The following is a 27,607-nucleotide window of genomic DNA, read 5'->3' as shown; positions in this document are numbered from 1 at the left end:
CTGAAAATCACGGTAATCATGGCACAGTAAGGTATTTGAAAAATTTTTTTTGATTAATATTTATCACAATAAAAAATATTAATATGTACATATAGTAAATTTTACTATGTAATCGAACATATTTGGTATTCGATTATGGTAAATATTAATATTTTTTATTCTGGTAAATATTTTATAATCAGAGAAACTCTTATAAAATTATTCCACGAATACCATGATTTTTAAGGTAAATTTTAAAAGAAAATTCTCTCTGTTTGTCCATATGTATATACTGAATTAAGACAATTAATATTAAATATATGCATCATTATCTTAACACAAATAAATAAAGAGAAATTTGTGCAGAATGATTTAAACATCTTCTTTGTTTATTTTTGTATCTAGTGTTAGTCAGAAGCAAGTTATGAATAATAGGAATTTTTTATATCAATATAAAGAGATCAGGTTCGATAAAACGAGCACAAAGCAAGATCGTAAATAGATTTTCTAAACTTTTTCAGTGAAAAGGAATTAGATTTAAAGCAAAAGAGATGTATTTCAATTGAGATTCTTTAGTAATGTCTCGCTGGATTGTGCATATATTTCTCTGGTGTCTGATTTCATTGTTCAATATTGGATGCAAGTACATATTTACTCCCATATTTATTATCATTACATTGAGAACGAAATAAAAAGAGAAAAAGATAGTGTTGACTTTAGTTCCTTTTATTAATAGACTTGTCAGATTATGTATCCTATATGAATATACGAGCATTTTGCAATGATAAAAATTAATTTTCTATGGAATATAAAATGTAGCTTTTCCATTCTCTGTTTCTTTTGCGCTACATATTTCATTTTTCTTCATTCGAATATTTGCTAGAATTTATTAATATATTTAATCTTTTTTTTAAATCTCTTATACAAGGATTTTATATTTGCTTGAAAAACATTATGACATACATAATTGCAAAATGTTTACTCGTGTTTAGACGCAGGCAAATAATACGTACGTGTATGACATATAGTCAATGAGGATGCATCGTTTCATCAGGAGATGCATCTGCTTATGTCGCCGCGTGCAATCGTTGCAAATAAAACTGAGCTCCCGCTCCATTTCTGTTATTTGTTCCATAAAGTGCAATATATGTAAATCTTTATTAAACAAGTAAAAGGTACAAAACGTGTTCATAAATTGATTAAATAAGTAAAAATTCGAATTCAAACACGCACGTGTTTTATAGAAGCGCACGTATACATATTAATGAAATATATTTAAATAACATATTTAAATAATATATTTAAATAATATATTTAAATATATTTGAATAATATATATAAATATATTTAAATAAAAAATATGTATATAAATATAAGTTTAAGCGTTAGGTTTATTATTAATTTATATATGTTATATTTTATTATATTTTTTTTCTGCTCTTTTTTTATATGTTTTAATTCTATTTTTAGTTTCTTTTTTAAATCTCGAATTAATGAATGTTCTAAAATAATTTTCAGCCTGCTTTAATATAAACAGAGAGTTTGGTATATTATCTCTCTTAAACATACATTAAAATGTTAGTATAAGAGCAGAATTTAGGATAATACTTTTATTAATTTTTCTTGAGCGTATAAATGAAAGAGTATTCGTTATTTTTATCGCGCAATTTTAAAGAAAAACATTTATGAAAAATCACGTTTAATCTACCGTGTAATGTAAGAAATATATTGCTGTTGACTTCCTCCCTAAGTTTACGTTATCACCGAGAATTGAAGCGGACAAATACACTTGATCATAGATTATTCCTATCACGCGCCAATAAATATGCAAACCAATGAGACAGAAACAACGTATAGAAAGAATAAATTTCTGCGTTCCTGTACTTTGCATTAGAAATTCAAGAAAAGAAAAATAAATCAATGCCAGATCTCCGGCATAATATTTACTCATCATTTACATATCTAAACACAATCAATCGATCATCAACAATTTTTAATTTATGCAGTGAAAAGCCTGATTAATTTATAAGAAAAATACAAAATTGTAAAAATTGTATTTCTTTTCAGTATAAAGTAAAGATGAAAAATAAAATCGTAATACCGCGATTGTCTAAATAATAAATTATATGTTTCTATATTTACTTGATTAATAAATATATGAATATGAGAAATAATGCAAATATTTCTCACTTACTAGAAAAATAAATATTATATTTAAATAAATAAGTAAGGTGTTAATAATATTTCAAATAACAAAAAGAAATACTTTAATAAATTTTAAAAAAAGACCTTGTGTGTCATATAAACTGGAGAGGTAATAAAAAAGAAAAAAAATTGTTTTTTCTCTTAAAATATTAAGTGATACGATAAAGTTGTAGTTGTTATCGAGAGATTAAATCGATAAAAACAAAGGAGAATTTTCTCACTTACTAGAAAAATAAATATTATATTTAAATAATAAGTAAGGTGTTAATAATATTTCAAATAACGAAAAGAAATACTTAATTCAATAATTTCTTTAAAAAAGAAGATCTTGTGTATATAAACATCGGAGAGGGAGAGGTAATAAAAAAGAAAAAAAATTGTTTTTTTTTTTTAAATATTAAGTAATACGATAAAGTTGTAGTTATTATCGAGAGATTAAATCGATAAAAACGAAGAAGTGACTGACTCTACCGCATATTTTGTAACCCGCGTGTGCATACGCATATCGCACATCGATGTTACGCCTTCATTAAATTTGCTCACTGCGGTGCAGAAAATTGAGTGAAAAGCGCGAAAACGCAAAGCTGGCACACAGGGTGCGGAGTTCGATAATTGCTGAATCGGCACGATCGTGAAACCCGGAAGTCGAAGTTCGTAATTAACACAGTTGGACCGACGATGGAACGTGTGTCTGCTTTATATAATGATACAATCTGCTTCGCGAACAACGCGCTAATTGGACCGAATTGATCTGAGTTTTCTTGAGATGATATTAATAGTACAATAATGAACTTGAACGACATTAATTAAAATGCTAGCGAATCGCGATCTTCTTCCTATCTGTCGATATAAATGCGCTTCAAAATCTGTTTATTAGACATACATTATTAATGTAAAAATGTATGCATTGCATATATTGGGGAAATATTGTAATTTACTATTGTGTGTAAAGTATCCTCGTGATTTTTTCACTCAGGCATAATTTATATACATCTAATGAGCAGAAGGTATTCAAAGTTACGAATGTAGAGAAAGAGCAAACTATTCTCGAACCAACCATTTCATTCAAACAGCGGTTTGTCATATCATCACATTTCACGATCAGATATAATGAAAAAAGAAAGAGAGAAACATGAACGCCCAATTAAAACGTACTTTAATGAAGTGTCGCACAGTTCTCATTTCGCGAAGAACAATTGCGTAAATGGAATAGAAAATAACAGTACTTGCACAACATAACGCATGAATAAAATGTGTATATCCTTTAATCAGATTTATAATTTATTTTCTCTTATATGGCGTGTGATAAAGATACTATATAATATTTCACAAAAATTTAGAGATGTAAAAAGAAGTGGTAAAAAAAAGGAAAAACGGAGCACCTTTGTTATAATTATATATGTGCAATAATATACTTTATTTTATCTTCTCCACTTCGTTTTCTTCTATTTATTATCTATACTATATATACATGTTATTTCATTTAATTGATCATTACATCGCAATATCGGCTATGTAATATTGCGTTACTTGTCACGTAATATTATCATGATTTACAGTTGCGGATTACAGAGGCAGTGTATGGTACATATGCAGCAGTTGGGCGAGCCTGAGCGGAATAATTTCGATCGATATAATTCCGAACGTGATGATCCATTTAACAAGGTGCTTAATTGCACACTTTTGTGTATTACAGCCTATAGAGACGCGAAAGAGTGATAGCTAATTAGAATCACCGACATCGTTGCCCTTGACTTATTCGAACTATTAGCTCGGATCGCGTGTCTGAACGCGACTTGTTTCATTAGCGGATTAGCTTGATTCGTTTAGAGCTGCCAGCGACGACAATTTCGATCAATTAAGTTAATGCACAGCAGAATGGCCACGTGATACAAGGCTACGCCTTTTTATTCATTTAACTTTTATTTTTATATATTTAGAAAAATGTCATATGTAATATTGTAAAAATGTAATAAACGAAAATGGATTATGCCGTTCGTGATAATTGAAAGAAACGATTATTGTATAATAAAAACCAGTTTAGATTACATTGTAATCTGTTCGAAAGTTTATGAAATTTGTGCATTTTTTTAATAAACGGATATCTTGTTGCGCTTAATAATCGCGTTAAAATTAAGTAGTTATTATAAAATTTCTGTTTAAAAAATTAAAATAACTGAAAAAAATTAGAAAGAAGGAAAGAGAGAAAATAATACAAATACATAAATTTAAAATAAATATATCTATAAATATATTTTTATACGAATATTTATGTGTATATAACTGATATTTATATATATAATTTGTAGATAAAATTTGAAAATTTTCCAAAATACATACTCTATGAAATTCGAAATATTGTAATAAAAATATATGCTACAAAAACATAAATTCTGGCACATCGCAATGATCCTTTGCCAATTGCACTAGTCGATTTTCTAGACAAGTTCGCCAGATAGTTGACATTCTCGAAATATCCTCTTCTCACGCATATCGTTCACGTATCGGGTTTCTATCGTGAAGAATTATCGATAGAACATTACCATATTGAAGCTTCGAGAGTCACGAACTTGGAAACGATCCGACGCAGTGGCTTAATCAATCCTCTTTTTATCCTAAGCCGAAGTAGAATAAAATCTACCGAGGAGAGAATGTAACGCATGATAAAAATATTAGATTCTTTATGAAGATAGTGAAACGAAGGAGAAACGTTTTGCAAGAGAAGTAAGAAATGCGAGAGAAATATTCAGTTTGCTCTTATATAACTCGACACGTACTTATCGTGCGGAATGCAATGTCCATTGCATATTTTATCTGTTCGGACATAAAATGTTATAAATACTATAAATGAAATCTTATTACTATTTTACAATCCAATAAATATACTATTTAAAATTAGTCTTAAAGTTAATATATTTAGAGTTTTAGTGCAAAGTCGAAGGCAGTATATATTATATCTCCCTCTTTCACTAAAATATTCAAAAATATATATAATAATAAAAATAAAATTATAAAATTATATGAAAGTTAAATAAAATTATATAAATTATCTTTATAAAATTATATCGTTTTATAAAGATTTATTTAACTAATATATTATTTACTAATGTATTTAACTTATATTTCATTGCACTTTAGTCGGAGATCGAATGAGGTTTTACGTTACATTTCCACGTAATCTTAAGAATTGTGTTCCATCTTCATTTATGATCCTCAAACTTAATCTTTATCTCTTCCATCTAGTTGTAATTAAAGAATGAGAATATAAATTATTAATCAGTTTAATTAAGTTTGTGCCCACTCTACTTTTCTACGCTACATATCGATCTTAATCTTTACTCTCTCCACTCGTCTTTTAAACGGCTGCCAATTAACCTTTATGGATGTCATCATCGTCGGTACGACGAAAAAGCTTTGGTTGTTAAAGCGCATGCAATAACTTTTGTAATTTTTCGCTGCAAGAACCTTAACGACCTTTAACAAAAATTGCGAAAAAATGAATTTTTTATACACATATGAAAATTATTATTTAATTTAAAATATGTTGATTACAATCCTTCTTTGTAATTTGGAATATTAAAAACACAAATATGCAATATGATATAATACAGTATATTATATATGTATAATATATATATATATATATATATATATATATATATATATATATATACATTTAATCCGTTATATGTGCGCGCATAATATAGTGCATACAAATTGCAATGTCAAGATATGCACCCTAAATTTCATTACTCCATAATTAATTAAATATTATTGTACTTATGTATATAATAGTAATATCATCAGAAATGCTCGAATAATAATTGAGAGGCCAATCGTACAAATATGACTACAATATATCATAACTAAGACAAATTTGGCTTGTATGTACATAGATTAAATAATTAAGCCTGACTATGATTGAAGTTCTCAATGCAACGTTATATAACTTTATACAGCGTTTAATTACAAGACTAAGCGTAATATGAAAGCCTTTCCAAAACAGAAGTCAGATATATCAAGTCAGTAATTCCCTGTTGGATTACGTCTGAAACACGATGTCAGACACTTTATTGCCTCACATATGTATGTTGTAAGCAAGCATATCTCTAACCTACTAAGAATGTAAATATTAATTGAGATTTTTGTGCAGTATACACACATACAATATTCCTCTTGATGAATTTATTATTGCACACAATACACTATTATAATTGTACTACTACTGAAAAGAGACATGTATATTTAATGAAAATAGATATATACGTTTAGATTTATTCCATAAAAAATGAAAAGTCTCTGTAATTAATATTTAAATTTATTTAAATTAAATATAAAAATTATTTATATTTATTATCTCGCGATATGACAAATATAACATTACGTAAAATTTAAAGTTAAACATGTATCTTTTAGTTGTCTTCTTGGCATGAGTATTCGAGAAATATCCCTTTGTGATAACTATTAAATATATATATAACGTGTTCTCTGAATTTCTGGAATTTTTTTCCATATCCCACGCATTCCTTTTCATACACGTTTCTTTCACGTACGCAATACATGAATGCAACAAAGTTAACATAGAGACTGGATTTTTTTTTTTTCAGAGAGTCTCGGCGACACTACGAGCGACGATGCTGGCGTTAAGGAACTTCAGGAACTTCGCGACAAATACGAGGGAAAATTGACGGCGTCTCTTTACACAGGGACACTTTGTGTCGCCGCAATTGCTTCACTAGTCGCTCTAGGTGCTCTATGCATTACTGATTACGTTGTAAGTACTATTCCTCTCTATGCTAATTATCAAAAATTAGAAAACATATATTTATTTTTTAACTATTTATTAATTATTTTTAATAATGATTTTATTATTAATTATTTTTATATTTTTATATATATTATTTTTTTCTTCTTTTGAAACAACTCTAAAATAAAAAAGAATAGAACTTAATCTTCATGTAATTTCTATATGTTTCGACTTTAATTTATTAATCAAAGAAAATATAAAATATTTATGTCATACTTTTAGCTAACTATCTCGTCTTACTACAATATTTTATAATTAATTATTATTTTCAAAAATCAATGCTCGTGCACACACAAAGCAAGATGTTCAAATTATTCTAAATTATATATCTTTACATCATTATCTTTCAAGAGTAGAAATTACAAGATGACGAGATCGAAGCCGTAATTAAATTTCAATTAAAACTCCATCTCTAGCGTTCTCCTTTATAAGGATCGATACAGGTCCACAAGGTTCTTCTCGGTACTGTATACGTATTATTTGCGAATTAGTTAACAAGATGTATTCTAAGATTGACTGCAGGGCGTTTGTTAGCCCGAGAAATTAATATTGATATCAGTGATACGAAGCTTTTCGAACCAAGCATATACAAGACACTACATTAAAATTGGATCCAGAAAGCAGCAACGTTGATCCTTTTGGATTAGCGATTCACAAAAAAACGTACAAGAAAATTAATAACGTGATTTATCCGCTCAAAATCGAAAAAGTTTCTCTAACATTTTTTTTTTTTTTTGACATAAAGAAATATATCATACAAGTGAAATCGTCGACGAGGCAAATTTATTGAGACTCCGGAAAACATAAAGTTGAATAAAAACTTTGAATTGTAAATATAAGTAAGTCCTGACAAGGGAGACTTTGCGGGAATAAGTTGATGAAACATCTCGAAGTGAATATATCGAAGTTATATAATCATGGAAAATTGATTTCGCGCTTCGAAAATATTTTTCAGAAGCTGTTGCAAGTGATCGATCTTGTACCTGTATCAACATTGACGACCATGCTCATCGTATCGTTGACACTTTTAGTGGTCACGCAATTATCCTCTACCATGACCTCCAAACGGTCGAGGATTTTAATAGGTTTAACATCCTCCATCATACTTGGTCTAGGAATTCTAATATTAAGAGGCGTTCTGCCCTTGTTCGCCTGCATCCTGTCAATAATCGCCATTCTGCCTAAAATGAGGTGGCATGTACCGCTCATCATCGGCTGTATCCTGGCTCTCACGCATGTTTTGGGAAGATTTATCTTTGAAGATCTCTCGAGCTATTATAATATAATTCAGGTAAATATAGCGGAGATTTCGGTACAATCTCTTTTATTTTTAAATCAATCACTATTATATATTGCGTATAGAATAAATAATTACAAAAGGAAATTAATATAAAGGATTTATTAAAATCCGCTTTAGTTAATTAAAATGCTTTAATTACGAAAGTGATATTATTAGCCATATCAATATCGCGAAAATTAGTATATAAAGTAAAATCTTTAAATGCTGCAGTAAATATTATAAAATATATTTATTAATATATATTCTGGAATTGATTAAAAATAAAAGATTTCAAGTATATGCTTTAATCGATGCATAAAAATCAAGCATTTTGGAGAAACGTTCTTGTGACAGATCCTCGTGGAAATCGTGTTTCTCCTGGCTGCTATCCTCGCAGGTATGTATTATAGGATCCTGACAGCGTCGGCTCATCGAAAAACTTTCTCAGGCACAAAGACGGTGATTGAGTCGCGAATCAAATTAGAATGCGAGAGGGAACAGCAGGAACAATTATTGCTGAGCGTTATTCCTGCTTACATCGCAGCAGAGGTGAGCTATAAAAATGTATCGCACGAAATTATTCTGCGTGAATCCAATTAAAACCTGGATTATGATTCATTACAGAATCACAAGATTAATTTTTCGCTGTGCGTGGAGAAATATACATAACTTTTTATTGCGATCATTAATCGATTAACGTTTAATGAAATTTTCACTTTTACCATATATATTCGGCTTTTGACTGTGTATTTAATCACAAGAATAAATTAACGGTCATGCTAGAGATGAAATTTGCATCTCGCGCTAGAAGCAATTAAGTAGTTTCTCTAATAGAAGAAGAAGAAAAGTTAAAATTGTAAAACACGATTGTCTTCATCTTATGATGTATAGATCGATTTAATAAAGATATCCGGCTGCATGCAAATCAACTTTCACGAAAAGTTCTTGTGCAGAAGTAACTAAAGATCGATGTAAAAGTTGTCTCTGTACGGAATTAGATTCCGATTGGCGAAGAATCTCATTTGAAACGAAAGACGGAGAGGATATGTATGTTTTATAACGAAAATTTAATGTCAGTTATTTATGGGACGCGCGGAAGAGCAATCAGTCGAAAGGTCTTCCTCGTCTTCGTGTTAATTACATCTCCGGGAAGATACATTCATCCGTGCGCAAAAGGGCTCGAGAGTATATAACGTTACATAATATACATACATCAAGGATAGTTTCAGGATGCGCTGATGGAATCCATCGTTAGAACTCGACAAGCGTGTAAACGGTTCCCATTTACGCAAATACTCAATCCTTTTCGTGGCAGCAACGCCGAATTTCACACACGAATTTTAGACACACACGATCTTTGTTAAAGACCAAATTGCTACAATACATAATTTTACAAGGCAATTTACACAGACAGATTTCTAACGACTCTACGTATATAAATATATCTACGATTTATTTACCAAATCTTTTTAGACAAATGTTGAAAAATAATTAAATAAAGAGATTATTCTATATTAATATTTTTGATAAATATTCAATATTTTTTAATTACATATATTTCTTTACTTGTGTGCGACACTTATTATATACATATAAAGAAAATCCGATTGAGATATCGATTACTTTTAATAGTACTTGCCATGCGAAGCGGATTTGTTTATTGAAATCGATTGTAATTCAGATTCCAATTATTTTCGAATGCAATCGTCGTTATACGGTATAACGATATTTACGTGTGACATGAATAATTTACGACTTTGAATGAAAATCGTAAACTATGGACGTACATAATGTTCTGTCGATGCGGGATTGAATAATGCACAAATTTTCACTTCAGCACATCAGAAATAAAAAGAAATATATAAACATCAGAGATACATAAATATTCAAATATGATGGCTGGTCAATCTAATTATTGCAAAGCTTTTACGCAACGACATATCTTTATAGAAAATTACAATATTTGTATAAATGTTTTTTATTGAAAAAATCTATATTAATACATAATATTTTATCGCAGGTAAAAAGGAGTATAATGCTAAAAATGGCGGATGCTTGTCAGGAAGCTAATAAGCATAAGCAAACCACCTTTCAAGAGATGTATGTACAGCGACATAATAATGTCAGGTACGTCATTAAAATTTATACTTCATTTCTTTGATTGTAATAAAACGGATTTCTATATCATGATTTTTTAATTGACATAATCCGAAAATGTTATTTTTTTCTTTACAAATTCGAAATAAATCAATATTCGAATATATGTATAAATCATACTACAATTTTGATTCTGTAGAATCGACATAAAAAATTAACATTTAAATTTTAATTATTTCTTGATATTTTTACTACGAGAATTTTTCATTTATACAAATATCTGTTGAAATCGATGTGCAATGAAAAAAGTAATGTTAAAAATAATGTATAAAGTCGCAAGGTCAAGAACAGAAATAATTTAATCAGTTTTTAATAAACGCGTATTTAGTTCTCTCAACAATTATGTAGGTCGAAGATAATAAGGATATCGATTGCATCGAATTAAACGCACGCAGCACATGTCGCTTTTGATCGTTCTGCTTTTATGCCTCGATCCAGTGATATCTGAATTTAAATCACGTACGCGATTGTGCAGCATCCGATTTAATTCATGCGCGCTTTAAACATCAAATGGTTCATCAAAGGCAATTTTTTCTCAATATGCTCCCTTTTTGCTTTAAGATATATTTTTTAGATGCTCTTAAGAGTGAGGTAATATAAAATATACGAAGTTGAAGATATCAAATTTTATTCGTTTCTGTAAAATATTTTTTTGAGAGAAATTTTATGTAAAAATTAATTATTTTAAAATCTTTGATTATAAAATTTTTAAATATTTTTTATATTCTAAACAACTTTATAAAATACAAGAGATGTAATTTTAAAAAACAAAATGTCTATGTTGCGTAGTATTCTTTATGCGGACATCGTCAACTTTACACCCTTATCGGAGCAGCTCTCAGCTTCCGATCTTGTGAAAACCCTCAACGAGCTCTTTGGCAGGTTTGATCAAATAGCACAGGTAAGAACAGAAACTAAATCTAAATTAAATTATTTTATTTTTAATCAAATTTTTAGTTTAAGCTCAATTTTTTAATTTAATAAAACACCTTTCTAAGTGCATAGAAAAATTATTTCATATAAACAAAAATGCATACAAAAAATGTCATTCAATATACACATATTCTCATCATACACTTCTCCATTTTCATTAGTACGCGCCTAGAATTGTTCGTATTATTTTACGCCTTCTCTCTCCCGATAATCAATCGGATCGATAAAGGGAGAGAAAACCACACTTCCTTGCAACCAGATTTTTTGTGGGATATATTATCGCCAATATCGTCATCTATTAACTTAAGATTAAGTAGGAATCCATTAGTGCACAGAGTAAATAAAATATGAAACCTTTTTTACCTTCTTCACCAACAGGCACGATATATGATCGTCTATAACTTATGCAAAGAAAGACATAGAAAGTGTGTACTTTTAATTTGTATACGAAAATAATATTCAAACGTTTTGAATTTAATAAAATTTAATAAATATATTATTTCTCGAAAATGCACAAACATTTGATTTTAATATAGCTTTAACGTAATAAAATTTCTTGTATTTTGGGAGAAATTTTTTAATTTTAGTTAGAGGAAAAATCTTTTACTCGTGTGTGTAATAATCTTTGAAAATTTTTTGTGATTCAGAAAGAGATTTATTACCTTAAATACTACAATTTAAAAAAATTGTCCGGTATTTATAAGCTTTATTTACAGAATATTTTTATGATTTTAATTTTACGTGTTTACCCTCGTTTAACGATTCACACAGAACATTTTTCAGCAATGCAGACAAATTGAATTCTTCCGTCAATCTGTCAACACGGCTTTAAAACAGAATTCCTCTTGACTAAATAAATTTCTCGATTCACGACTCGACATAAATAAATCTTCATCAAAAAAACATAAAATATATAAACAAATATATATATACATACAAATGCAGTAATTATTTGTTTCTTTTTTGTTTTATTTATGCATAATAAAAAATACTAATAATAATACCAATATAAATTTCACCATAATGCGTTGTAGTGCCATTTGATTAAATGCGTTTATTTGCTTTAATACGTTAAAAATTGCATTTATCTCGGGCTTGTAAGTTGCACACATTATAATTCACAAGAGCATACATAATACTTTTTTATATTTAAAAAGTGATTACTTATAAATTCTATTTAATTAAAATTTATTTTTATTTTTTCATAATTCTTTGCTTCCTCACATATTTTGTTATGTAATTAATTTTAATTCATAATTTCTTATATCTTCCTAAAGTTTTAAGCCATAAATATGTATGTTTCATAATGCTTTTACAGTTTTAATTTCATTGAGAAAATGAAAATTAAAAGATTAACTTCAATTTCATTTGAGATTTTTGAATTATTGAAAAAGTTTTGTTCGATGCATACAAATTGTAGTTCTCTCGTTGAATAACAAATGGCCAACCAATTGTAAAACGTATTCAAAGTAAAATATATTCAAATAAAGTGCCGCCTTCTATTTTTTATTACTATGCAAATAATTCGAATTCCTAACGAATTGTATATTGCGTTATATTTTTGTAAAAATACACGCTGAAGAAAGTACGTATATATATTTCATATAATATAATATAAAATAATATATGGAAATGGAGAGAAATGGAATAGAATGGAAAATCGAAAGAAATATTCGTAATGGATTTTGTTTGTAATGATTCTGCAAAAATGATAGATTATTTTGTTAAAAAGATAATAAACGAGATAGAGTATAATATATACCGTGACGAAGGTTGCACTTTTTTAATAAATATTGAATGTCGTTCAATTAAACCGTGATAGAGCGATAAAGATGAAAAGTTTCTTTCATATATCTCTGCTGATTCTTGTTTGCAAAAATAATGTACAATTTATTTCTCGCTAACGACTATCTTCCATCTTCTTTTTTCTAAACTATGATATTGACTTCGTTTCGTAAAAACTTTATCTACTTGAACATTGAATGTGTAGAGTGTAATAAATGTAACGGCAAACAAAATTTAGTTAATAACAATAAAAATTGAGGATAAAATTTTCATAATATCACGTAATATACATGTTTTCTAGCTTCGATGAAAAACGGCGGTTTATTAACATGTAAAACTTAATTAGCGCCATGCATAAAAAATTAACTATGCACGAAAGAGAAGTTCCGCATTTTAATAGGATAATTTGAATCCAATAAAAATGTTGGAGAAATATATATTTCATGCCATTCTTTGGATTTTCCGCAAACCGCAAAGAGGCAGGAGCTTAGACTAATAAACTTGCAGCTTAATAAAGCTATGAGAGGAGACAGAATATATAGTATTGCGTATTTCTCTTTGATAATCGGATGTTACTTGCATTCTTTTTCTTGGAAAAGAGAAAGCATGGACTTTCACGTCATGCTACATTAGCACGGAAAATTGCTTTTGAAATGACAATGAAACGTGATAGTAAACAATATTCTCAAGTTCTCGAGAAAGCAACGCTTTATTAGCACCTTAAGAAAAAGAGAATTAACACCTCTTGTTCTAGAAATAAATAAAATATCTTTGCACTCTTAACGAAACTGCAACTTTCCCTTTTTGGAAAAGCACTTTTACGAAAATAAGTATTTAATTTCGTGTAAACAGTACAGATCATTTGAAGAATTAATATATTTAATAATCATTTCTATAATTTATTACCTACATCTCCCTTGGTTATTAATTTGTTTTTTTATTTATTAATTTTCATCGCGTTTTTTTCCATTCGCGAATTTTCAAACCTATTTGCAATCAAGTCATAACTGCGAACGCATACACATAACTTGTATCGGAACTAATATTGATGAACAAATACACAACACGCATTTCCGGTGCTGAATGGGGATTGCATCCGCGGACGAGCGAATTTTTAAAGCTCGAGTTTTCATTTATTTTTCAATACTCTTCCATGACCGCAACATTGTCGTTATTAGTCGCGTTATCGATCATCCAATTTTTCGTAATTGTTATTTATAAAGCCGAACGTTTGGCCGGAGGTTCGAGAGCTCCTCCCTTAAAGCTCGGAGCCTAGCTAGCGAAACGAGAAACGTTCTATAGCCGGGCTAGGAACTTGCTAAATCTCGCGCACTCTGAGGCCAACATTGTGTACGCCCAAGGCCTCCGGCTCTTTACGGGATCGCATAACTTGCTTTTATGGCAGCCGGAAGGACTTACGACGTCACACCCGGGCTCGGCATAAATCCAAGCTCCAATCTGGTCCAGCGTGTGTCGTTCCGCAGATCGTCTTTCCTACATTTCCGAGCTTATACGAATGTCGTTTCGAGCTGACCGGGCAAAAAGAACGACTGACCAACACGTGCGGTTTGATTGTCCCGAATAACTATTGTATATTTTTGCGATTTGCCGCCTTTACATTGTGCAGTTTCGATCAGATTTTCTCTTAAAATTTACCCTGAAAATCATGATAGAATCATGGCAGAATTTTATAAGAGCTTCTCTGGTTCATATTTACCATAATAAAAATATTAATATCTATCACAAGAAGATATAAAATATGTTCAATTAATTTTACTATATATATAAAAAATGTATTATGTACATATTAATATTTTTTATAAAAATATTAATATCTATCACAATAAGATATAAAATATGCTCAATTAATTTTACTATATACATAGTGTAAATTTACCATATTAAAATTTTTTATTGTGGTAAATATTAATAACAGAAACTCATAAAATTCTTCCAATACCATATTGTCCCACGATTACATAATTTTCGGAGTAAACTCTAAGAGAAAATTCTCTCCGTGTATAAACAAGGATAAATCGCATGTTAGGAGAGAGAGAGAAAGAACACGTAAAAAGCAAAGTTAATTTTGATACAAGCTCTAACTAAACTCAAAGTAATAAAAATTTTTTATATTTCAAAGTCTGATAGTAAAATTATTTTTAGAATGGTAATAGAAAAATTTAAACGCGATTTAAAAATTTTACATTGCTATTCGAGAGCAATAAAAAATTTGGCTTCTTGCCAAAGGTAGACTCTATTGTACTTTACTACACTCTATAAAAGCCAAAAATAAAAATTAATTTTCAATGTTCTATAAAGATCTGTCGTCGAGTTTTTCACGCGTTTCAAATCTTTATCAATCGTTACAATTTCCAATTATAAAATATTAAAGTTTTTCAACATATTTGAGAGGAGATTAAATTCATCCAGTATATTGCAGGAAGTGTGCGATCGCGAATATCTTCGCGAAATATCAACAAATCCGCGTATAATTGTTTATTATGACTGCGAGAGGGTAAAGAACAGACTTCCAGATGGTCATCGTAATAACGATAAAAATGTGGCGAAGGCATGCGGATCGATGACGGAATTATGCTGTGGATAAATTCCGCATCTTAGAGAATCCCACTACACGTTTGCGCTGTATTAGTCACGGCTGTCCTCGAAAAGACGGTGGTTATTTCCATAATTTTTCGATCGGCGGAAAACCATGACGAAATTTTCCGAATTCAATTTCCTTACGTCTTGCCAGCTAAACTGGAATTTATCGATGCTGATTTCAGACCCGAATACGTACGACGTAATCTTCTGTAGCTCGTAACTTCTTGTTTCTTGAATCGGCGTGTAATACTATGTAATTGCCGACTTTCGGCCATAAATCGCAATCCGTAAGCAATAAAGTGTTTCACGATGTAGAAATTACGGGATAACTTTGTTCAAAAATCAGTCGAATTTTCGAATAAAATCATGTGCTAAAATATTGCTATTTTATTAATTATTTATTCAATAAAATAAATGCAAAAAATAATCTGTAAATAAATCTAGAAACAAAATTAATAAAAAGGAAACTGCTTTTCAAAATTAATGTTTAATTTTTAATTTTTGTATATTTCACGATTTATATTAGAATAAAAAAAATTTACTCGCGTTTAATTAAAATATTTACATTGAAATAACATATGTCAATTTTTATTGAATTATATGAAATACTGGATCAAACGAATTAATAATAATAGTAGAAAGATGTTATTATCAAAATTTGAAATTACCATTCTAAAAATTTAATCCTTGTGAAATCAAATATAAAAGCAATTATACACAAACATTTTTATTGCAAATATATTTTTGTGAAAAAAAAAAGAAAATTTATTCGCAACATACATTTCGCGAAAGTAAATGAAAGTTTCACAATTATATAAGTCTATACATATTTTAAACATTGTTCCAAATAAATAATCAAATCCCACTAAAAAAACAGGGTAATTATCTTTAACATAGAATTGAAATAGTATTGTCGGTTATAATTATATCATTAAATATTGACTATAAAATGCCAAATATTTACTGTATTCATAGTTTACACAACATTAGATTATAATAATAAAACACGATGAAGGAAATCAGAGATGGAAGATATCTAAAAGCTAATTTACATTTTTTTGCGCTTTTTTCAATGTAGCAACAATAAGAAATAGAATTTCGATTTTTCGTTCGATAACATTTCATTGAATTTCATGGTTGATAAAATCAAATTAAATAAGAAGAGGAGGAAGAATAGATAGGAATAGAAAGAAGTCACGTGCGCGTAAATATATAGGTGAATCATACAATGGGGTGGAAAATGTAAGAGAAAGATAATAATCTTTGGCAAAAATTTCTTAAGCTTTAAATCGATTACACACACAATTTAGAAACGAAAAATCTTTGAAAACTCTTCCTTACGGTTTCATATTTTAATTCCATATTATATATTAATATCTATTATAAAAAATTATAAACTTCAACAAAATATTGTAAGATAAGCTTTGTTTATTTTTACATCTTTGAATAAATCCAAACAATCATTTCGCGTATATTTAAATACATATATTAGATTTAAACTAAAAATCTTTTCCTGAATTTTTATCTTTAACGCCATCTTATATGATGGACACAGGACTCTTTTTCGATCGAACTCGTGGATTTGATAGGTTCGAATTAGATCGAATCATAGTTTAACTACCGGTCTAGATCAGGTCAGATTCAAGATAAATAGTAAGTCGAGCGTAAAAATTCCAAACTTTATTCTCGATATTCTGAATCCTGCGAGGCTATTTTGCCTCAATACGAGGCGTAACATATATTATGTAGAGCTTTTTCCGAACGGATGGGCTCCCAACTTTTTGCAGTTCGGAACTCGATTGTGTTCGGGATATTCATTTCGCGACAAGCCGAACAGCAATACCGCAGATGGGAAAACTTTATTCCATTTATATGGATGGAATTTATATACGCGAGGCTATCATAGTTTCATCGGGAATACTTCTGTTCATTTTCCGCCTTTTGCGATTGTATTTACCTATCTACGCAAGCAAATTGCCGCAGGGATACTCCGGAGTCTACCTAAAGAAAAGAGAACGACTGATCTCCTCTGGAGGAGTAGACTCTCTCAAAGAGACAATTAATTAACAAGTTCTATAATCACCATCGCGTTCTCGTAATGAATAGCTTTTACACTGAAAATGAACATTTTTGTAACGAAACACGGATTTTGCGGTAGAATCAAGAAATTCATTAGAGCACTATAATAGAAATTATTGTACAAAACGTTAATTAAATTGACAGTGAAATGCTAATTAAACAGATATTGAAATTCATAAAAATCATTAATATTATGTAGAAGAGAATTTATCAATTATTTCGAAACATTTATATATAAATGAACAAATTATATAAATAAATATTATTTTCAAAAATTATCTTTAAGTCTCTGATTCTATAATGGGAATATAAAAACTTATGGCTTTTATTTTGTTCGCATTTTGCTGTTGTTAGCTAACGATAAGAATTACTAGAACATGAGTATTTATGAGGAATATATATTATTATTGTTGTATCTTGCAATATACAATAAAACTTTTGTATTGAACAGAATGTAAAAATTTTATACGCATCTGATAAAAGAATGCAAACACAGATTATTCCGACAATTATTAAAAAATTATTAAATTTAAACAATATATTATTTTTCTTTGATTTGTCTCTGCTTTAATTTGTTCACCGTTGGTAATCATTTAAATGCGAATTAAATTTTTATATAATTTTTAGGACATATTGTGTGATAAATTAATTAATGATTTTTAGGACAATCAGTGCATGAGAATCAAGATTTTAGGCGACTGTTATTACTGTGTCTCCGGACTTCCGGTTTCCCGTCCAAATCATGCTTACAATTGCGTGAACATGGGACTGCAAATGATTGATGCTATCAGGTGAGAGTAAAATAAAATACAGCAGAGAATTAAAGCACGTTACTAACGAGCGACAGCTCGTTACGTACACTTTTCCCTGTTAATTTTTTTTTAAATTGTTGCTCGAAGCTGAATAATGTAAAAAAACATGGAAAATAATTGCAGTAGTATGTTACATTTTTGTAGAAGAAATTACAAAATTTTTCCTATGAAATTTTTCACATGGAATGTTACGATGTTACATTGATGTGGCGTCTTTCTTTTTCCACATTTCTCTTGTATTTTCAATTTTCTCTTATATCTTCAATTTTCAAGTAATCATTAAATTAGAAAAAAAATTTAAGAAAGAAAAAATAGATTTCTTAATTATAATTACTTAATTATTCTTTGACAAATTTATGTACAAATTTATAAAAAATATTTAATTTTATTATTGAAAACATAGTAATAAAACAATTAAATTTTTTAATATACATAATATTTATTCTCAAGATTCGGAATAATTTTCTGATATCATAAATTACTTTCGTAGGAAAGCATTAAGTAATAGAAGGTACGTTATGTCGGTTTATGCGGTTATTATTACACAATTATAACTATTTGTACTCCTTGTCAATAATAGTTGATATCTCAATGCTCTACATCTCTATAGTTGATCGCATATTGCGTTTTATTAATTATACACTTGTGGCTTGCCGATGGCGTTGTTCGCAAATCGAAATTGCGATAATTTAGCACGCTCAGTTCCGATTATATGATTGATATAATGTCGCTTAGTTACGCATTAATTATGGAATAGAGCAAAGCAAACCGCTGCTTTCACCTTCTGTCTCTCCTTTTCTTTTTCTGTCTTTTTATTATTTCTTCATAATTTTAATAGCTTATTCATTCTTCAGAGTTCTTATATTTTTTAAATTCGTGCTATTTGATATATTTGATATATCTAATTAAATTTTAATAACAAGTTTTAGAGTGCAACAAATCAGAAATTCTTTAGATTATAATATTTTTAAATCTCGGAGTATATCATTAATAATATACATATAGTTAATATAAACATACAATAATTTTACTAAGTACATATTCATAATAATTAAAAATCAATATATGTATTTTTCGCCAGATGTACTTATCGCGACATGCAATTAAAAAATTTCTTCAAAATCAATAATTAATTAACGACAGACAGCTAATCTTGCTACAGTTTTTAAACTTAATTAAAAAGTCATTTAGCTAATTCTCATGTTAAATCCATCATTTTTTATCAAGAATCACAATTGTAAATATTTAAACGTAATAATTAGATTTGAAACGCAGAATTGGAAAGACCCTGGAAACTTGTATTTTTATTTTTTGATTATTATTTCGGAACGCGAGTCACGTAGTAAATAAAGAAAACACGTGTTCGGGCAATCGTCGAATTTACTGGGAGAAGTGAGCAATAAGTGGTCGCGTAAGTGCAGGACGAAGTGGTATATATTCGCGAATTATATCTCTTCGCACGTAGATTTGTACGCGAGGCCACCGGTTTCAACGTCGACATGAGGATAGGGATTCACACGGGGAACGTGCTGTGCGGAGTTCTCGGGCTGCGGAAATGGCAATTCGACGTCTGGAGCGACGACGTGACCCTGGCTAATCACATGGAGAGCGGCGGTCTGCCTGGGTAAGACGATTTATGCTATCGTGCATTTCTCGACCCGTTATTATTCCTCACCTGTGCGGCACTTCGATAAAATTTATAGCTAAAGCGGAGCACTTAAAATTGATATTAGGGACATTTTTCTTAAACAATTTTGAAAACGAAGCTTATGAGCTTTGTGAGGCTTTTCTTCTATGTTTTATTCTTTTTGCTAGAGTTGCACGAAACACCGAAATTGCACATTAAAAATATATTTTATTATTAAAAAATTATTATAACGACCCAACTGGCTTCAATGCTTTTTGTTAATTAACAATTCATAAAAATTATAACCAGACTACGTTTCGACATTTGGTTTAGATCCTTTTCAAGTCTAAAATTACAAATTAAATACAAAAATTAAAATTAAAGTTCATATACATAAACTTATACCATACAAATTATATATTTACAGAACAAGCGTAACATACAAAATTAAAATTTATACTAAAAAAGAATATAATATTATATATAATATTTTATTATACAATATATCAAAATAATGATTAGATGAGAGTATACAATTTTTTGATGCGTCGTACATCAAAGATCAACGTGGTCAACGTTTTTTTTCACAAGATGATGATTGATTAGCGTGTATAAATATATTAAGAAGTAATTATTATCTGCATATTATACTAAAAGCAGTTATTTTCAATCTTTAGGAGAGTGCATATAACGAAAGCTACTTTATTACAACTGGGCGATCGATTTGAGGTCGAATCAGGTAATGGAGGATCTCGGGAAAGTTATCTCGCTCAACACAAAATAGAAACTTTTCTTATCGTGCCACCCAAGGTAAGAGAATTTATCATAGCTAGAAATGCGTTTTCTAGTACCTTAATTCTTTCTGTTTCTTAATTTATAATTAGAAACGTCTTTTTTTCATTTTGTTGCGCTTAATTTTTTAATTTACTGAAAACGGCATTGCCGAACGTATACACGATCTATCCTCATTTTATTATAGCAGTACGTACTTTATCCTCGTCTGTGCGAACTAATTAATGACATTGAAGGCGGAAATTGAATTACAGGCGATTTATACTGCAGCAGTAGCACTATAATTTAAATTGTAAGATAGCAAATGCTTTTCGCGTCGAATAGATGGCAATAATTAGAAATAAATATTAATTTAAGATATCGTGCATTTTTTATCTTGCCATGTAAAATTATTGCAAAAATTATATGCGATTTAAATCGGTCTTTGAATTTTATATATGTATAAATAACAATATTAAATAATTCTCATAAAATTTCAACAGAAAGTTTTTATTTCTATAAACTTTCGAAAAATAATGCCATTTATTTCTTGATCGAATTACGTATGAAGAAAATATCCGCAAGAATTACCTCGTTGAACGAATGGACGATTTTCGGATAATTTTCTTTCTAAGAAAGAATAGAAAATCTCCGCGAACACCGGCGAATAATCCATCATAAAGTGACGGCAAAGTTTACTCGTGAAGCGGAAAATTCAAGTAAATTGCCCGCATCTTATCTCTTTATATGAATGAAGTTTGGATCATAATACTCCGTTTATCGCCTCGATAAATATCCCGGCGTGAGCTCGTTAAAAACTTGTTTAAAGCTTGCTAAGTCTATCCGCGAATTTATTCATGTCTTTTCCGGTATTCGAATCTTATCTGAGGATATTCCATTCTTCTGGCTAAACTAGAGTTTTAAAGATAGATTTCAATTTTCCCTACGTCTTTAAAAATTTTTTTATGATAATTGCAATTTTATTGCAGAACGCATTATTCATATTTATATTATTTTTAAATGCAAAGCCGTATTTGATAACACAATGATTCATTTCTGTTATTTGAAATTCACTCGTCATATTTTTGCAATAAAATAACTTTTAACAAGATATATATCCGATAAATGATTTTATATGGAAATAAAGATTTAATATTATTTAAAAAATTTTTTAAAATAATATAGTATATACATATATTATTTATATTTTTTAACGCACTTGCGCTTTAAATGCGAATAAAACATAACATATTATTTCCTAGTACAAAGAAGATGCAAATTTGTGTTTATATTCTTGCTCTCTATAGAAAAACCGAGAGGAAAATGGAATGGAAAACGGTGGAAATCGCATACACGGACCTGGACCAATACCTTCCAGGTATATTTTGTTCTACAAAATCTCAATTTGATTCTAATTAAAACTATAGTTCATGCAAAAAATATCAACATTATAAAGGACGATGTTGTAAGAGTAAAAACTTTGTTGATATTTGGCTGTATGATTGACATATAGAACACAAACGAAAAACTGCAATATTTTCAATATTTGTTTATTTATAATATACACATATCATTCTTGAACAAAATATTTTACCGATATTATTTGAATATCGCAAATTAAATTACTATTAAATAATATATATTTTGTATATTTATAAAGAATGAATAATATTATTTAAAATTTTATTTCAGATTTTTATTAATATAATATTACCGATATATGTATATATAATATATTTTATAATAGATCGAGGCCTAGTAGCAAAATGACAAAATATGTGGAATGTTGGGGTGCGGATAAGCCTTTCGCCAATATAGCAGAAGCAACATTAGCGAAAAATATTGGCCTAACAGTAAGCTGTTATTTATTATTATATAAGTAATTTTAATAAAGTAATTTCAAAAAATACGTTGCTTCTTTTTCTCGACAGAGCATCGCAATGATCGAATCGAATCTATTGGCGAACAATGTCAGCTGCTTTGACACGCAGTGAGTTACACATATTTTAATTGATTTACGTCAGTATATCGAATCAAATTAGGATCATTAATTTGATATCGCGTACAATACGTGTTGATTTGCATATCGCAAGCACAATTAAATTTGGCCACTAATGGCTAAATTTAATGATTCAAAATAACAATTATTCTCTGCATTATGTCACTCTTCTCTTCGTTAAGTGTAACAATATTCATGTTTTTCAATATAATTCTCCAAATAGATATGGTAGATATGGTCTTGATGCAAACAAATAAGAATTATGCTGTAAATGAAATTAAATCAATTATACAATTTGTTCAATATATAGAAGTTTTTGGATTTTTGTGCGTTATAGACAATGGTGCGGTGGAAATGAGGAGATGTCGTCTTTTACTTATTGGTTCAAAGACAAAAATCAGGAGCAGCTATATCGAGAGCAGAGAGATGAACAATACCCTTGGTACGTCGTGGCCTCCAGCGTGGTTTACACAATCATGTTCTGTATCCAGATTATTTATTTACCAAGGCGAGTTCCTGTAACAAGCTAATCAAATGTTTAATACTCAACTTCACAGGAATATTATACTCTGACGATATAACGTTGAAACTTGTAAAACCGATATATCCGAAAAGCACCGCAACATAAAATCATCTAGTATGATATTTTTAAGAACTTTTATCTTCTTGCAACTAAAATAATATAAAACTATTATATTATTAGAAATATTTATTTCAGTTAAAAATAACTTACTCTCTTATTTATTTTTCATTTATTTAAGCAAATTTAAAACCCAATAATAAGTTTTTATATAGTATTAATAAATTACCAACGCTATATAATTAATCTCTATTAATTATATATTAAATTCTCTTATCGATATAATGGTATCTAAATAAAAAAAATGTTCATCAATATTTTAAAAAAAAATTTTGATTTTGTCTTTTATTTACAGAAGCATCGCGGTTTATGGTTGCTTTGCAGCCGGTTTAGTATCTCTAATTATACTTGCCGCAATTTCGTGGTTCAGCGGTAAAGTCGACATCAACAATGACGAAGAAACAACAAGTCGTATTGCACTCAGCTGTGGAATTAGAATAACGGTGTACTTAATAACAGCCTTATTGGCTATTGCATCATCAGTCATTAGTCTGATCGAAGTCGATCAAACTGCTGGATACATCGTACCAGTGCGTATGTCTAAAAGTAATATGTTATTTGATGAAAAAAAGATAAAATTGTAGCATGTAATAAATATTCTTTCACGCACCGTTTTCAGCAACTCATAATTACATTTAAAGTTAATAATAATAAATTAATAATAAATAATTTAGGGATGCTTCTATATCTTTAAACGATTCTATATATTATTCATCAATTGAAAGTTAGGTTTTTATCGATTCATATTTTTAGTCAACATATTCTATTCTATTATATTAAAAAAAAAACACGTTTTTGTATTTTGCTCAATAAATGACATTTCCAGTTGTACGTGTATTCCTCGGCGATAGCACTGGTGATCGGCTGGACCCACTTGAGGGTTGGTTTCTTGCTGAAATTGAATGTAATGCTTCTATCCGTTGGCGTAATACTCGTAGTCTTCTCTCAAGCACCAATCATCCAACTATATTACGAAAATTCTGACATAAAGTGAGTGATATGACGCTCTCGAAACTCGAGCACGTGTGTTATAAATTGCAAACTCGCTGAAAAGCACTCCGTTATAGTGAATTTCCGTCGCGTTTTCCGCAGATTTTACGGCGTTCATTATCTGATGCAAGTAGGATACCTACTGGCGCTCATCAGTCTGATACTTCACGTTCTCGATCGGCAAGTGGAATATACATCCAGAATGGATATCCTGTGGAAGAGTAAGCTGAGAGTCGAGCAGGATGAGGTGGAGACCATGAGGGGTATTAATAAAATTCTCCTAGAGAACATACTGCCGGCTCATGTCGCCGATCATTTTTTAGCCACGAGGGCTACTCAAGTAAGAGTTCTAGAAAAATTTTTACCTTTTATCCTCTTATTGCCATCGTAATATCTATAAGATTAATATAATTTTTTTATAAATGGATCATTTATTAGATTAATCAACAAATTGTTTAATTTATACATTTATACACCATAATTATCAAAATTTACAAATAATTTGCGACCCATATCGGGTACATGACTAATTTGATTAATTTTTATTATAAGACTAAATATCTAAATTATGCTTATAGGAAACATAAACATATTATTTTTTCTTTTCTAAATATTTATTAATATTTCTCACATATACCATATATATATATATATATATATATATATATATATATATATGAGAACATTTTATGATAAATTATACTTTTAGCAAACTATAATAATTATTAAGATTGGATAAATGTGATACTATTAATTATTATTCAGTAAATTATTTCCAGCAAATTTGTTTTCCAAATTTATATTAAATAATTTATCATCCGATTCTAACAATAAATGTGTATAGCGATGCTAAGAGAAAGAATAATTATTATGTCTTAAATTAACAGGAACTCTATCATGAAAGATACAGTAGCATTGCTGTAATGTTCGCGTCGATTCCAAATTACAAGGAATTTTATGACGAAACCGACATAAACAAGCAAGGCCTTGAATGTTTGCGTTTACTCAATGAGATCATCTGCGATTTCGACAAACTCTTACTCAAGCCGAAATTCTCAGGGATCGAGAAGATCAAGACGATAGGCAGTACTTACATGCTGGCGTCTGGCCTAAGTCCGGGAAAGGAGGACGGTGATAGCAAGGTAAGAGTTCTAAATCAGAATCTTGTAACTTATTATTTTCTTTTTTTTTTTACAAAGTCCGTTTTTAATATAAAGAATTTTGAATAAAATATTTTCAAATGTGTAAAATAATTAAACGTGGATAAACAATTTTTTTATATTTTGAAATGGAAGGTCTAAACTAATATTCGTATTATTCCATGTTATAAATTTCATGCAGGACTTACTGAAGCAACAAGATCACAACGTAATCGTACTCGTCGAGTTTGCCATTGCGCTTATGACGATCTTAGATCAAATCAATCGAGATTCCTTCCAGAGATTCAAATTGAGGATGGGTGAGTATATTGAAAATTATTATGTAAAATTAAAAATAATTATAGCAACAAAAAAAATAATTAATTTAAAAATATTATTAACAATCAAACATCTTTTGTCATCATAGGTTTAAATCATGGCCCGGTGATAGCGGGTGTTGTGGGTGCTCAAAAACCGCAATACGATATTTGGGGAAACACGGTAAACGTCGCTTCGAGAATGGACAGTTGCGGTGAGATGGGCAAGCTTCAGGTCACCGAGGACACTGCCAAGATCCTCATCGACGCCGGGTACGAACTCATTTGCCGAGGACCTACGTACGTGAAGGGCAAAGGAACTCTCACTACATACTTCGTGAAAACGCCCTTCGATGACAAGGAGGACAATTATTAAAGGTGAATTATACAAATTATTGATCGAATCGAATTTTATCTCGTGAGAAGGAACACAAACTTTTCCATAAAGAAAAATCGGACTTGCAGAAAGTAGAATTCTGCTTAAGTTGTTTGAACGTATAATATGAAAAAGGTATAAAAAAAAATGATTCCCCCGAATTTTAAGGATCTGTCTGTTAATATGTGAAATGTTCATGGATGTTAGGTTTATTTGTTTAACTCATAAATAAGATTTTCCTTGCGTGGAAAAAAAGGAGACTAATAAGAAGTTGCATTTGTCGGAATCTGTCATAATTAGTCGGAACAATTCAAGAATATATTGATATCGTCTCTGCTATTTAAAGAATGAATAATCGGCACGATACGGATGTATTCATGATTCCTATCCTCTCGATGTTTTCTTCCTGCACTTAATGGAACCGGAGGAAGTGGCAAAAGAGTAATTAATTGTGTTCTGAAAATAGTTTTATGCTATTTAGAAATGTGAGACATGATCTCATACCTGTGTATTTTACAAGATATTTTACGAAATTATTGCAGATAAATTTTAAGCATCAACTCGATCCAATTTTCGACTTATGATCAATGATCATAAACAACGTTACATCGTACCTGCAAATAAAGATTATCAGTATATATACGTATATATGCATATATACCTATATATTTATGATTCGTTTTGACAGCTGCAACATACGCAGATGTGATTTTGGATATAAACACACAATTTTATCTCTCTATCGAGAGAAACAACGAGAACTCAATCAATTCTGATATATGATTAATGTACGAAATTGCTTTATACGGCATTTATTGCCTTTCTTCAGTTCGAAGATATTGTGAATTATATATACTAATAAAAATACGATGATAATATTTATTTTATTATTAGCATTATCAATTTAATTTTTATAGAATAAGATATATATAAATTCTTTTTTAACATGCACATAGAATATATATTAATCGAATCAAACTTACTTATAAATGATTTTTGTTTGAATTTTTTAATTTGGATTCGTTAAATGGAAATCACAGATTTTTTAGAAAAATTTTGGAATTTTACTTTTACGCAATAATACACGCCTTTATTGCAATCGATTGTAATG

General features: G+C 29.4%; 1 protein-coding gene across 5 annotated transcripts in view; it reads left to right on the top strand.

Moving 5' to 3' along the window:
• Positions 1–27,378, top strand: part of Adcy2 (adenylate cyclase type 2 Ac76E) — a 40,754-nt gene extending 13,376 nt beyond the window's left edge. For 3 of the 5 annotated variants that reach the window (XM_029319462.2, XM_029319460.2, XM_029319461.2), the window contains exons 3-20: positions 6,792–6,958; positions 7,947–8,282; positions 8,625–8,819; positions 10,291–10,397; positions 11,217–11,328; positions 18,489–18,616; positions 20,103–20,261; positions 20,942–21,074; positions 22,343–22,413; positions 22,783–22,888; positions 22,967–23,025; positions 23,372–23,542; positions 23,970–24,204; positions 24,501–24,664; positions 24,767–25,004; positions 25,552–25,806; positions 26,006–26,123; positions 26,231–27,378. In XM_029319462.2, the coding sequence (XP_029175295.1) occupies positions 6,792–6,958; positions 7,947–8,282; positions 8,625–8,819; positions 10,291–10,397; positions 11,217–11,328; positions 18,489–18,616; positions 20,103–20,261; positions 20,942–21,074; positions 22,343–22,413; positions 22,783–22,888; positions 22,967–23,025; positions 23,372–23,542; positions 23,970–24,204; positions 24,501–24,664; positions 24,767–25,004; positions 25,552–25,806; positions 26,006–26,123; positions 26,231–26,496 (3,020 nt within the window). In that variant the 3' untranslated portion in view covers positions 26,497–27,378. The remainder of the gene's footprint in view (positions 1–6,791; positions 6,959–7,946; positions 8,283–8,624; positions 8,820–10,290; positions 10,398–11,216; positions 11,329–18,488; positions 18,617–20,102; positions 20,262–20,941; positions 21,075–22,342; positions 22,414–22,782; positions 22,889–22,966; positions 23,026–23,371; positions 23,543–23,969; positions 24,205–24,500; positions 24,665–24,766; positions 25,005–25,551; positions 25,807–26,005; positions 26,124–26,230) is intronic. The other 2 variants (XM_029319463.2, XM_029319464.2) reach the window with 2 other exon arrangements.
• The last annotated feature ends 229 nt before the right edge of the window (positions 27,379–27,607 follow it).

Source organism: Nylanderia fulva, unplaced genomic scaffold (assembly GCF_048542155.1).
Source record: "Nylanderia fulva isolate GAGA-0341 unplaced genomic scaffold, ASM4854215v1 Scaffold10, whole genome shotgun sequence".
NCBI lineage: Eukaryota > Metazoa > Arthropoda > Insecta > Hymenoptera > Formicidae > Nylanderia > Nylanderia fulva.
Note: the sequence above shows the minus strand (reverse complement) of the source record. Positions and strands in the feature narration are given on the sequence as shown.